Genomic DNA, 14,265 nt, shown 5'->3' on the forward strand with positions numbered 1-14,265 from the left:
TCCGCTAATCCATAAGCCCAGGAGGAATGTGTGAATGAGCTCAGCAGAGCTCTCCAGGAAGGGCTGCAGCAGGACTCCATAATCCATCCATCTGTTTCACAGCATGCCCGACTACGCACAGTCGGATTCAACTGCTCACTTGGTCGGGGCCGGGGCCCGCCGTGCGCGCCGGAGCTTTGCACGGTGATTCATCGCTGCCTCCTGCGCTCAGCCCGTCCGCGGGCTCCGGAGCCAAACCTGAGCCCGGGCAGCGGGTCCCTGCGAATAGGGAGGTTGGGGAGCCATGTCCTTAGCCGCGAGGTGTTCGATTCATTGAGATGAGTTCCTCTCCGAGGGCCGTCAGGACTGCCCTTCACACCCGCCTCTTCACGCTTTTGGGGAGAGATGGCGACATTAAAATTTTTGGCTAATGCATCTTGGCTCTTTAGCGTTTATTTGTAGAAATCGGCACGGAGGGTTTATGTGTGTGCGTGAGGATTTTGTTGTTGTTCCATGAAACAAACCAATTAACTGCTGGCAGCCGGTCCCCCGTGCTGGCAGGTGGCACACGAAGGCTCTCTGCGCGGCAAGGGCTGCCGGCGACCAGCGGCGACGGCTGCGTGCTCCGCAGGAGTCACCCCAGTGCTGCGGCGGGCAGCGAGCTCCTCTGAAATCCGGTTTTCCTCTTGGTCACCCCTGGCAGTGCTGGTCGGCTGTCTGGCAGGGGCAGGTAGAGCAGGGAAAGACGCTGAGGGGGGGTGTTTAATATGCTCTAGCGAAGGGAAACCTTGAGAGAGCTGGTCTTGAGGCAGCGCTGCTGTTGTCTTGAGTTTCATTCCAGAAAAGAAACAATAAATAACCAAACATCAACAGCAAACAAAGCTGCTGCACTTTAGGTTTGTGCAGTTTTAAAATTCCATCCCCTCGAGAAAAATGTGATTACTCGGTTTTCTGACAGCTGCGGCTGGAAGTCGCGGAGACTTTCCCAAGCCGGTTGGCATCAGTGGGTGCGAGGGTGCCGAGGGCTGCACTGCGAAGTGTGCGTGGGGACACACCGATTTGTCTCGTCGTCACCCACTGAGGCACCACGCGCCCTCGAAAACTCAGCAGAGTGCCAGTGTCGGGGTTCTTCCCATCTCGCAACGTGCATCTTGAGTGAAGATTAGAGAAAAGGGGTGCAGACAGGGTGGGAATGCGGAATTTAGGAAATTGTACCCAAAACGTCGCCTTGTCAGACGCTGCTCTGCAGAGCGGTCGCCGAGCAGTGCAGGCCAGGCAGGTAGACAGCTGTTCTGTTCGAAGGGGTGATGCCAAAGAACAACTTGTTTATTATTTTTAACAGATATTTAACACGGTGCCAGAGACTCCGCCATCAAACTCGCAGCTGCTGTTATCTCGCAAGAAAAGCACGGACTCGAAGCCTCCCTCCTGCAGCGAGAGACCACTGACGCTCTTCCACACAGCACAGCCCAACGAGAAGCGTAAGTGTGCCGAGCCGCAGCTCCCGGCTTTCCCGCGTGACAAAGTTTTTGCCCTAATCGTGACTAATGGATTGTAATTCCCGTGCCATTCCCATGCAGTTTTACTGGTGTCGGTGGAAGAGACGATTCCCATAACAGGGTCAGGCTTCAGTTTCCTCTACTGCCACACTGATGGGGAGTGTGAAGATTGCCTGGCCTCCAAGCCCTTAGCCAGGGGCTTGAAAAGAGGCTGCGTTAGCACAGTATAAAGTGTTGCTGTCCCTTCCCCACCTGACGGGCCCTGCGCATTCCCGTTCTCATGTTCTTCGACCCCCCGTCCTCGCCGGCATCAGCTGCCGAGACGCGCTCCTGCACGCGGGGCGCAGCACATGGGACAAGGGTGGACACCCGCCTGCATCTCCAAAAGGTGACCCTTTTTGGATGCCCTGAGGCACTTTGCCTTTTACAGACACGAAAACTCGGCCAGGAGGTTCTGCATTTTTCTGAGGATTATGTGCTATGGCAGTTTAAAAATGTTGAAGATCATCTTTCCATCTCTGTCACTGATTGATACTCCAGATATTTAGGTGAAAGAGTCAGTGCCCCATCCCTACTCGTAGAGTGGCAGAGATGTGTCTGCTCAGGCTGTTGCTTCACGTTGCAGCATAAACCCAGTTCCCAGCTCTCCGGTTCCTCCTGGCCATGCGCTCCCAGCCCTTGCCTCGGGCTACTCCTGGAACTGGCCAGTTGCACGGGGAACTGTCCCAGTTTGCCAAAAGAGCAGGAGGTAACCTGGTGAGCAGAGCAAGTGCTCAGGAGCTCGACTTGCTTTGCTTGGGCAGGTGGGTGAGGGCGGAGAGCGAGGGGCAGGGGAAGGTGGGAGTAAACCCGTCTCCCCAGGACTTAAAACTGCCGGGTGCGCGGAGTGGTTGCTGTGTACTTTGCTGACTCTCAAAACATGTGGGCTTGTCTGCCTCTGATTGAGTTACCGTTAATTATCAGGCACGCTCATTTCGGAGGATGTCATAATGATACACGTGGGTTTAAGGAAGCAGTGGTAGCACCAAAGCGTGCTCTGGAAATAGCATATCGCACGACTCTCAGTGGAGCCTCAGATATCAAAAGCTGCTTGCGAAAAATTTCAGCCTAAGTAATTTATTTACTGCTAACTACGCAGTTGCTTGTTAGACTCTAGAGTCACCTGGCTGCCAGACCCTTCGTGTAGCATCCTCCCCTTGCCTAGAAGAGGAACTGAGTCCATTTATTTATTTCTGCGTTTATTTATTGCCACAAGAAGCAATGTTTTCTCAACTTTCCACCTGACAGTCCGTAATCTCCTGTGTCTATGGGAAGCCGCTACCATTTTATTCAGTGTATGCCATCCCTGCTGCACGTGTCAGCTGAGGAATAACGTGAGGTTTCCTTTCTTACCGCTCCGGATACGGGCCAAAGCTCTAAGTCAGGCTGAAGCGTGAGGGCTTGGACAGCAGCTGAAGCCGAGCGGAGTGCCACATCTGCATCGTGTCCTGAGCTGTGACACAGAAACAGCTCCGCTGTGACACAGAAACAGCCGGCACCTTCAGCAGCCTCCCCGCCGCAGAGCGCTGGCTGCACCCGGCGTCGGTGGAAGCCCCTCTTTCCTTTGCAGGTGGCTGGCTGGGGGTGAGGGACAGGGAGCCCTGAAGTACGTGGTCACTTCGGTGCTCGTGCTTGAAAATATGTCTTGGAAGAGGCAGAGACGGCTCAGAGGAGCCCCAAACACAACAGGAGCACTGAACGCATGCCACAGCAGTCATTACTCTATGAAACAAAGACATAATAAGATCTAATAGCTGGGAATGGAAGCTAGAGATGTTCAAAATAGAAACGGAGTGCATATTTTTTAAGACCGAGAGCAATTTAACGGTAAGAAGTTAAGTGGGACAGTGAATTTGTCATTACTTGAAATCTGTTCATCGAAGTCAAATATCCTTCTCATATTTTCACTTAAATTCATTATACAGAGCTGTGTGTAAGTCCAAAATTATAATGTTCAACAGGCAGGATCATGCAAGAGAGCAGATTAGCTAATTATAGTGATTGTTTCGTTGTTAAACGTTCACATTTTTGTCCACAACTGACCCAGGAACTGAGTGCATATTGTGAAACAAGTGTCATTAACGCAGCAAATGCACCAATTTGCTCCTTGTTAGTTCTTCATTATAAACAGCGTTTTGGGACTTTGCTTGTATTTTGTTATGCAGAGTGCTTTTGTCATCACCTCTGTGGTCCCTGTGGATAACTTTCACCGAAGTGCCCTAGATCAGGTTATGCGCCAGAAGCTGCTGCTCTGCTCTCTGGCAAGGTGTGTGTGAGGTTTGCTGGAGGAGAGCCCGGAGAAGCCGGAGGCTCGGTGAGGCTCCTGCGGCTCTGCCCGCCTTACTTTTCATTAAGGTTCACAAGGGTTTGGGTAAGCGGTGAAAACTCAAACTCAAACTCACTTTGATGTGTTGCCGGTTCTTGAGCTGGAAGGGAGGGAACTCGCGCTGGCTGAGCCGTTCAGCGATGGGAGAGTTTGCTGTTTAGCGAAGGGAGGACCGCAAAAAATGTCCAAGTGCAGCTCTCCCCTAAGCCCCTCCTTTCCAGGAAGGTAGTTCTGGGGCTCTTGGAGAGAAGTTGCAGGTTTGGTTTATTGACAGTAGTGCTCTCAGCGATGAGAATGGGCCCCGGTGCCAGCAGAGAGGAGACGCAGCTGGGAGCTGGGGCCGGTGGCAGGGTCAGGGGCTGCGCTGCGAGGGGGGGGCCGGTGGTCTGCAGCGAGAGCGTGGCCGGCTGTGACCCCCCTCGCACCCGGCTGTGACCCCCCTCGCACCCGGCTGTGCCGGCAGTTTGCAAAGGGGCTCTTCTGCCTTCTGTGTGATGGAGAAGAAACACACTTTAGCTGATGGGCGGGTCTGCTCTTGTAGTTGTAAGACCAAATTACATCTCGCAGCAAAGAATCCTTCACATAAGCTTTTAAAAACATGAAGCAAAATACAGTATCGGCCTTTCAAAAGGAGGAAACAAAACAAAACAAGAGTTTCAGATTCTGCCCTTCATCTCCCTTCCTCTTCAGATGAAACACTTCCAGTTTCTTGACTGATAGGGACTTTAATTCAATATTGGCTGGTAGCTAGCTCTGAGATTAGGCAGACAATTGACACTGATTTGTTAGGCTTACGGAGCTTATTTTTGGACTTCAGCCTTCAGCAGAAAATGTTTGGAAATAATAAGATGTAGTGTTAGACCACGCTCCGTCGGCTCAGCTCCGTGCTCCTCGCAGCCTCCGGCACGGCCGTTGAGTCCGGTGGGGCTCAGCGCGGGCCAGCCCGGGGCTTGGCCTTCTTATACTCTACGGAGGTGGTCTGTCATGGCACTGCTTAAAACTGTTCGGGCAGATGCAAAAATCGAGGAGTGATTTGGATTGGCCTTTGGGGGTTTTTAGGTCCTTAGGCAGCTTAATTTCTCTCTTATTTCATCTGCTGGCTCCCGCGTCTGCCTGTCAATATCTGTGGAGGTCAGCGCTCAGCTTTTCTTCACTTGTGCCTCTTTTTATCTTCTGCATGGATAATCTTTTTCATCACAAAGTGCTTATGCCTTCTGAGTCCAGGGGGGCTTTTGCCAGCTCGTAGCTTCGTATCCAAGGACCTGCCCTGGCTCCGGCCAGACTGGGTGCGCTCTCCTCCGTCAGCCGGCCCCGCTGTGCGACACCCGCAGCCTCCGGCTGAGTCGCGACTCCGGCACCAAACCGATCGCCTGCTGCTGGTGCTGGGCGTAAAGCACAGGCCGATAAATGTCTTTAAATTGGGCGCTCTGGGGAAATCGCTCTTGTTACGAGGTTTTCTGATGGCTTAGGGAAAGCGTGGCTTGTTGTTTGAGCCACTGTATGGCTCAAAGCTGACGAGATAGTTCGTATTTTCCTTTTGGCACGTCAGACGGTGGCGAGTTGGAAACCATGGCTGGGCAAAAAATCCTATTAGGCACACTGGAGGAACAAAGTTGGGGACAGAGAGGTGTATGTGCTGCTTGTTCCCTTGGTGGCTTATTGGAGATCAAGATTAATGAAATGCAATTTCAGGAACGTGTTGACATGTATCAACATAATTAACACATCTTTGGCTTTGGCTAATCTCTGGAAGACAAGCGCAACCTGAACTAAACCGAGTTTTAGCCCTGTCTTGCTGCCATGAGGCACTGATTTTGTCCAGGTACCAGGAAAATGCAGCAACTCTAGCGAAGGAGTGTGACAAGGAGCGCTGGACTCTGCTCTTCCCCCTGGCATCCACAAACCTTTTGCTAATGTGGAGTTTTCTCTTTGAAGTGGTGGCAAAGAGTTGCCACAACACCATGCTCGTCTGTGCCTGAGACAACGCTGCTGCCAAGCTGTGTTACAGAAATACAGGCGGTTTCTTTCTGCTGTATGTTCAGGATTAACTTTTCATATATCCCAGGAGTTCCTCTTGCACTCTTTTATCCTTCTTTAAATGTGTACAGGGTAAGGATGAATATCACGTTCTCCTTCTAACACAAGCAGAGGTGTACAATTTAAAGGGATTGAGTATAAGGGGTTCCCTATTTCTATGTGCTTTTTGGTAGTAATTTGATCATATTAGTGTGCACTGGAAAAATAATTTTTGAAAGATTTATCATTGAAGTAGGACTCATTATGTTTTCCAGCAGATGCCTATTTTTCAGGAAAATGTCAACACAGAAGTAGCAGTTCTCTGCAACACGGCTGCTTTCCATGCCATCAGTAATGATAATTGCTTCTCACAATTACAATTACTGCTTATAGGGAAAAGGCATCTTACGAAAATGAATTAATGTGATTTTAGGTAATCGGCGTAGAGCTGAGGAGGGAGCCCATGCTGCGGATGTGGGTTTGGGATGCATAATATTTTCACTCCTCACTGCTGAAGTTACACAAATAAGGGGGAAATCTTCTAACAGGATATGATCAGGGGAAACAAGAAACTCTTAAGAAACCTCCAGATTGTCAGCAGAGCAGTGCCAGCATTTCCCCAACGCCGTACAGCCGGCACTACAGCGGGAGCGGGCATGAGGCACTATTTCGGATCAGATATAAAGCCAAGTTTCTGACCCACAGCTGCTCTGTATTTCAGAAGAGCTGAGCTGAAATGGAGCGGAGACCCCGTCCCCTTTCTCCTTATAGACCTGGCCAGGAAAGATCGATAGTAGTTGACGTCAAGTCCTAGGCTGAAGCATTTTTTGCTGAGATAAACTTCGGGGTGATCTGTCCTTTTCTTGTTCTAAAATGTTGTCCTACTCTGTCACACAAACGCTCAGACCCTTGGCAGCTGATTTCAGTCACAGAGAAATGCATTCCTGTATGTAGTTTCCATTTTAATTTTTTTCAGGTTGTGTAGTACTTTGGATGTCTTTGGGAATATAAAATATTAATGCCTTGAGAAAAATGAGTATTTTCTTACTAAAAAAGGTATTAATTTAAAACGTAGCTGCATCTTAAAAGAAAAGAAAAAAAAGAGCACCTGGTATTTCTTACAGTTTATTGTATAATATCTCCGTAAACTATCTGCCTGTCTTCTGAGATCTGGAAAGCTGCTGCCCTATTTACATTAGGGCAAGGATTACTACTGGGAACACTCAATGCCTTTGCAGCAGTATTCTCTTTATTTTGTATGCAATGGCACCTATGTGTGATGGCTGACGATTCTTGGGTTTTGATTTTTTTTTAGAGGAGAACAGGAACAGTATCATCAACTCCAGCTTGGAATCCGTCATCTCTTCAAACGTAAACAGCTTCCTCAACTCCAACAGCGCTCCCCAGCCCAGCCTGAACTCAAGTGATCTTGAACTAGAAGTAATTAAACCCAACAGGCCAAATTCACTGTAAGTACAGTGGTAATTAGTGTTTTATAAGCTCTCCGTCCTTAATCTTTAATCAGGGCTGTTTCTTACTCTGAATCCCAGCAGTTTGTTGAAGAATACAATTTAACATTTTAATTTTTAATGGGCGTCTAGCATGTGCCCTGCATTTTTAACTCGGTCTAAGCGGTGGAATTAGTGACTGTGGGTTATATCTGCCGGCGAGTTTCAGCTCTGATTATTTTGCACATGTGGAATATTTTTCGAGCAGAACTCCCCACTGCTGCTTGAACTGCTCGACCCATCTGGTGATAACTCCAGCAAACACAAAGGACTTTTCTTCTGAGTTAAATTCTATGACTGTTGTCAGTACAGTTGATCTCGGGCCAAATCTGTGCCATTGCTTCTGCTATTGCTTCCTTCATCTGGAAAGTTCAAGGGAAAAAATAGCGACCTTAGCAATGACTCCCTGGGGACGGCCGAGTTATTTATGAAGTCCCCTGAACTTGACACAGCTGAGCCCTCGCGCCGATGGCCGTCTCTGCTGGGGGAATTTCCTTCCTGCCGCGGCTCTGCCGGGCCCGATAGCATTTTCCCACAGAACCTCCCCTCCACGTACATGTGAAGATCTGCTCAGATCTTCAAGAGCCATTGCAGCCCTTGCAAGCCGAAGCCAATTTTCCCCCCAGCGCTCCTCGGCACGCCCCTGCCCGTCCCTATGGATCAGCCGGGAGGAATGCTGCTCCTGCCACAGCAGTTTATGGCCTTGCCGTATGCGGCGACCTTCTCAATTAAGGCAGACCTTCCTTCCCACCCCTCCAGTCCTCCCACAGGCTCTGAACACTTCCAGTTCCCACTCAACCGTAGAAGCCCCCAGTCCCTTGAGAGCAGACAGCAACATTTTTGCTTTAGCTGCTTTCTTCTGGTGATCAGCAGAAGGATTGCTAAGGGCTCGAAATGGATGAGTACCAGGGCGGGTACTGGTAGAGATGGTGAAACGTGTTGCTGTTGGCTCAGTAGAGAGCAGGGGTTGGGGTTTGGGGGGTCTGGGGCGCAGCCCTCGCTGCCAGCGTGCGGGGACCCGTGCCTGCAGCGGTTTGCACGGGCAGAAAGGTAAGTACGGAGCGGGCACGACTGCCCGCGTGAGCTGTGTGTGAACAGAGGACAGGCTCTGGCTTTCATCCATCCGCTCTGCCTCTCTCCTCACCATCACTGCCACTAAAACCGTGAGCTGCATGAGTACCAAACCAGCCCAGGCTCTTGTTGGCCTCTCCTGGCGCTGGCTCCGGGAGCGGGGTGCGTAAGGCTCAGCTCCGTGCCTCGCTGCTGTCTGTGGATTCGCCTACCGCGAGAAAGCCGCCCGCAAGGAGTGTTGTGGTGGCAGAATAGAGCACCCAAAAGGTAGGATGCCTCTAAATTAAGGTTGTGCGTTACATATCTTATGTACCGCGTAAAGATGCGTCGATATCCCATGCCCGTACTTTTGGTTGAAGCTCTGGAAGTCAGTCACATACCATTCCCCCAACAGGATGTTTTTAGTTTATTTCTCCTTTGAGGGTAAAAAAAATTTTGTGACTTATAATGCAGCAAGGTTTGTGAGCCTGAGTCTTGCTGTGACCTTACAGGAATTGTTTGCCAAATTTGCAGCTTTTCAGATTCCAAGAGTTGCTTCTTCCAATAATTTCTTTTTTAAAGGAAGTCATAAAGAAGTTCAGCAGAATAAATCAGTTAAAGCTATGTGAGGCTTTGGGGAACAGAGGCATCTTGCTGTTACTGAGGAATTAAGTGAGCAGACCGGCAGTGAAACCATTTGCTTGCCGCCAGTTAAGGGGCCTTTACAATTTTGCGAAGTGAAATAGTGATTAGCAGGGTAGCACCGGCAGGTCTTATGGCTCTGATGGTGTTTGTGGCATTTGGTGCTTTTCCTCAAATCCAGTGATTATGTGATCATTTCTACGCACGCAGGAATACGCAAGTTTTCAGTTCATGTTGAGCTAAAGGTTGAAAAGTGAGTCTTAAGGTGAATAATACCACAAGGCAAATATTTTCTTCTCTATAACCCCAAATATTTAAATCAAGTATCTTTAATCCAATCTTTGAATGAGAAATGGAGTATCTGGCGTCATTTTATTCTCTTTAAAGGGTATGTATAGATGTCACTTAAGCCCCTCTGCGCCCATGGTTTTGGCAGGTCCGTGCTGTTTTGCCCTCAGTGGTCAGCGCTCTACGGGGGGTGTTGGTTTGCAGTCGCGAGGATGAGGAGGGCAAGGAGGGCTGCCAGCAGCAGGTTTAGCCCCCAGGCCTGCCCCCCAGCTCTTTACAGGCTGCAGTCTGGGTCAGGGCAGGGTGTCTGAATGGTGCCAGTATCCCGGCGGCTTTGTCATTGCTGCTCTGCGGGACTACCCAAATAATATCTGTATAAAGCCGCTTCTGTTTTTTTAACCAGCTGAGTAATTTGGGCTTTGCAGGAAGCCTTGGGCAGCTACGCACACTGCAGTCGGTCTGTAGTATCTGTCACTGCCGTGCAAGGGGTTCTGGTGCTCCCCTGTAATTACCGGACCCACAATTAGGCTATATGGCAGTGGGGAGGGTCCCAGGGTGCCTTGCCCTTTGCACTCCTTCAAATACTCTGCCAAATTCTCTGCTGGTCCCGTGAGACCTATCTTTGAGCTCTGCTTCAGGACTTTGGGTTTTTTTCTTGTGTTCTTCACTGTTTTCTCTAATTTTTCGGCTGTGGGTCAGGGCCATCCTGTTTGAGGACCCGTTTAGGAGGGGTTGGCTTTCCTGGCCGCCTGCCCACGAGTTGATCAGCTGCCTGAGCTGGGAGCCAGTGCTCGCCAAAATTCAAACCCCGCAGCTGAAGAGCTGTAAAATTCCAGGTGTGCGGAGGCCAGGAAGTGCTGCTTTCCTCCTTGAAAGAAAAAGAGATTTCTTTCTGAACAAGAAACTCTTTAAGAGAACAAGCACAAAAGAACCCTGAATTCAGTGTTTCCTTCCCTTCGAGAAAGGGACCTCTGCTTCCCTAATGGGACAACAGCAAAGGTCAGTAAATTAAAAATTACTCCTGACCAGAATTTGATCTATTCCTTATTTTCTGCTAAATGCATTGCTGGAAAAAATGGGCTGATGGAGACTTCCATGCAGGGGAAATGCCTTCATTAATTAGGGCCTTTTCCTGCTTTATTCTGAGGTTTGGTGCCATTAGGTGTTGGTGCGTCTCTCGCCCCTTACCTGCACTTTACCCCAGTGTCCTGTCCAGCCTCGCCGTCCCCCCAGACCCCAGTCTCAGCTGAAGCTGTCCTGAGATGGGTGCCCACCTAGGGAGGGCGATGAGCAGAGCGGGCACACGATGAGCCTTTCGACATTAACGTCGCTTTAAAGTCTTTGCTTATGTTGTCTCGTGGGATCAGTGCCTTTGCATCACCTTCTCACACGTGCTGCGAAGCGGGCAGCGCGTGACAGCTGTGAAGGGGAAAACACATTTTTTCTGCTGGTCACAAGGTCCCAAGCTCTGGTGTGTGCTCAGGGAAAGCTGTGCCATTGTGTTGCCCCAAAGCGATGTCCACCTTGGAGCTGCTCTCCGGCCCAGCCAACGGCAGAGGCAGCGGTGTGCCTGAGACCATCAAACCTTCCCATCACTAGCTGTCTGCTCCCCACAGGCTGCAGCTGGGTGCCGTGCTTCCACCTTCATCCTTTCAGCCTTGTAGAGCCCAAGCGGGGTGTCCCCACTCGTGACGTTTCACGTTGGGCACGGGGGCTCCTGGCTGCATGGGAGCTGTGGCACAGCCGCTCGCCCTCTGTAAAAGCGCTTTGGGAAACTGCGGGGAAAAGGAGCTGGGTCATTTTGATGTTCTTGCTTCTTATTAAGCTGATAACTGATGTTCTTGTGGAAATAACTCCTGTTGATCTCAGTGGGAGACTTGTTGGAGTACAAATGTTAAGGACTGCAAGTCGGGGGCGTTTCTTGTTTTCCTTTTGTTGCAGTGAGCGCCGATGCATTCAAAGGTTGCCTTTAAATGTGCAATGCTAAAAATTGTGAACACTATCTGTGAAATTAGGGATGTTTGTTTGAGCTTTTGTTTACAAAAGCTTCTTGGCTCCCTTCTGAATGCTCATGTCTCCCCCAGATCTGCTCCACGGGGAGCTGAGCCAATTCCTAAATGTCGCTCTTGTGTGCCGCTTCGTCCCTAACCTCTGGGTGTGATGAGTGTTCCAGCAGTGACCATGCTGGGGCTGCGGCGTCCCCGCCTCGGTGCTGTTACCCCTGTCCTCCTCCCGAGGGGAACGTGGTTGTTCTCAGACTCGCCTTTGCTCAAACGTGGTCCTCCTTCACCAACCGGGAGGGAAATTGTTTTGCTGCAGGGCAAAGGCTCTTCCTTCCCAGCCACCAATCGGGGTTTTACTATGGGAATGCATTTATTTATTAGGGCTGGTTTTATTTTTATGGAAAAACTGCTCTGGGCGGGAGTTGTACTCGGTGAGTCAGCAGGACTGCTGTCCCATGCCAGGAGCTGTCACTGCGGCAGCAGGGTGCGGAGGGACCGGGGCTGGCTGCCCGGGGCCACCAAAGCTCCAGGGAGGGGGATTTGTTTCTAAAGGAGCATCGGTTTCTTTATCCTGCCCTTGCAGAAAATGCCTGCCTTAGAAAACATGGCAGAACGAGAACCAGAAAGTGCTGTGTTTCTAGCATAGATACATACTTCAGCTGAAGCGGGGGAAGTTTTCAAGCTAAATTGTGTGATCATGAAAAACAGAAGATTTAAGATCGCTGGATTTTAAAATCCTTTAAATAAAAGCATCTTGCCATGGTGGCTCTGTAAGGCATACCCGCGAAGCCTCTGATGTAGGGTGTATCACTGCAGATAACCGACCCCTTGATCGGTGCTTGCTGTGTATTTTTTCTTCCCTTTTTTATTTATTTACTAGTCTTACCTGTGTCCCCTGTATTGCTCAAAGACCTCTGCTGCGTGCAGGGCCCCTCTGTGCTGGGGGCACGGGCGGCCGCTTTGAGTGCTTAAATCTGGCCGAGACCAAATCAGAGGTGGGTGCTGCAAACACAGGCAGCGGGAGCCAGATTGCGTTACACAGCCTCGTTAGAATCACCTTTTAGTGCTTAAAATAAGTGTAATGCCTTAAATCAGCTGTTGGGTATCGTACTGGGTGCTCCTGGCTGGCCTCCTACCTGTGACTTGCTGCAAGGTTTTACAGTTGTTTGCAAAGCTGAACAACTAGTGTGTTACAGTTTGGAAAATAAACAGCAGCCTAAACTTACTGGAGGAGGTAGATGGAGTCGCGAGGGTTTCGGTTTCTCCTCTCGCAGTAATTTCTCGTTGTGCAGGACCGTGTTGAAGGTGGGGTGGGGCCACATGATGTTAAGCCTGGTAACTAGATGAGCTTGCATTTTTGCATTGCGACTCCATGAAATTGCCAGCCTGCACTCTTGTAAGTATGAATGTGCAAATGATACCCAGGGGCCTTCTGGCCCTTCTTTTTGAAGGGGAGGTGAGCAGCAGAAGCGCACGGGAAGGGCTGGGGTGGGTGGCAGAGCACCCAAGATTTGCAGCTAGCCCGAGGGATGCTTGCCCGGGTCCTGTGGGTGCCCCATTTCAGCGATCGCCGTGCACCCCGCTGTCAGCTGGCTGCAGGCAAGTGCCGGGATGACCTGCTCCATCCACACCGTCCTGCTGCTTCTCCCAGGGACAGGAGCGGTGGGTGGCTGCTGTTGGGAGGACAGCCTGGCTGCTATCTCATGCCCAGCAAATGGGACTAGAATACAAAAGCTGGGCACTTTTATTTTTTCAAAGTCCTTGGCCACATCTTTGCAGAAATGTTTCCCAGAGGTGGCTCTGAGCGCTTATTTTATACCCCCACGCCCTTTTAAATTTTATGCTGCCACTGAGGGACTGCTCCACTACCTCCGCTCAAGTGAAGCGCAGCCAGACAGCACTTCTGGGATGTTTCTGAACAGTTGCTTCTTACAGGTTTCTAATGCTCTCTGAGAGGCTTGTTGATTTCTGAAGTTCTAAGACCCTCCGTCTCTGTTGGAAGATTATTTCGCAGTGTTCTCAGAGGCAAAACCATCCCATTTCTGGGCTGCCTTCGTGGCGGGGTGCCCCAGCAGGACCTGGCCATTGCTGCTCGCCTGACCTGTCCTTCCCCAGCTGTGGGCAGAGGATTCGTGCAAACCCGCCCGTCTGCCTGCAGCATCACGAGTCCGGCGGTACGCGCCGTGTCGCCGTTGAAGGGGGTTGAAGGGCAGCGCTCTGCCCGGAGCTCAGCCTGCCTCCGTGGCGGCTGCACCCGAGATGCTGCGCGCCCGGCCCCACGCCGCGCTGGGTAGCGCTTGGAGAGAAGAGACCTTCCCGCAAGTCATCCCGAGAACAGACACTGTTCCCACAGCGCGTTCGCTCCCGCTCTCTGCGGACGCTTGGCTGGTTTTTCGCCCGCAGTACGACTTTGGTTTTAATGCCCCAAAGAAGCGCGGTGGGTGCGAGGCGTGCGTCAGCTTGGGTGCTGAGCAGGCGGCCGGGAGCCGGGGGGGCAGCGCCGGGGTCGGGGGTCCGCAGGGCTGGGCTGAGCCTGGGACCAGCGGGGTGGGAGCGGGATGAGTCGGGGGAGGCGCAGGAGGAGGCTTTATCTGCCGAGCAGGCTCAGCAGTATGCCTTTTTCTGTGGGGTGGGACTCAAGCGTCAGCTGTGTGAGTGGGTGTCTCTAAAAATAGCGGGGACCGAGCTATTAAATAGCCGAGACCTCGGGCACCGACAGGCTCAGCCCTGCCTGGGGCTGACCCGGCATGACCCTGCTCGGTCTGGTTTGCCTCTCTGAAGCTCTGAGAAGCCCCTCGACTTTGGAAGGGAATCTCCCAAGGTTGGGGGTCCCCGTGCACGAGGAAATGCCCAGAACTAAAGCTGCCTTAATTTCCCTGCCCTCACGCGTATGTGATCTGTCCTTTAACGCCCCT

At 51.2% G+C, this 14,265-nt stretch overlaps 1 protein-coding gene across 7 annotated transcripts in view; it reads left to right on the forward strand.

Annotated features, from left to right (window-relative positions):
• The window catches only part of ARHGAP26 (Rho GTPase activating protein 26), a 154,959-nt gene that overhangs the window by 111,339 nt on the left and 29,355 nt on the right, over positions 1–14,265 (forward strand). For all 7 annotated transcript variants that reach the window (XR_007509728.1, XR_007509729.1, XR_007509730.1 and 4 more), the window contains exons 19-20: positions 1,322–1,460; positions 7,175–7,328. Coding sequence is in view for 4 of the 7 variants with exons in the window: in XM_049830004.1 (XP_049685961.1) it covers positions 1,322–1,460; positions 7,175–7,328 (293 nt within the window). In the remaining 3 variants the exon portion in view is untranslated. The remainder of the gene's footprint in view (positions 1–1,321; positions 1,461–7,174; positions 7,329–14,265) is intronic.

The sequence above is a fragment of the Accipiter gentilis genome, chromosome 26 (genome assembly GCF_929443795.1).
Source record: "Accipiter gentilis chromosome 26, bAccGen1.1, whole genome shotgun sequence".
Classification (NCBI taxonomy): domain Eukaryota; kingdom Metazoa; phylum Chordata; class Aves; order Accipitriformes; family Accipitridae; genus Astur; species Astur gentilis.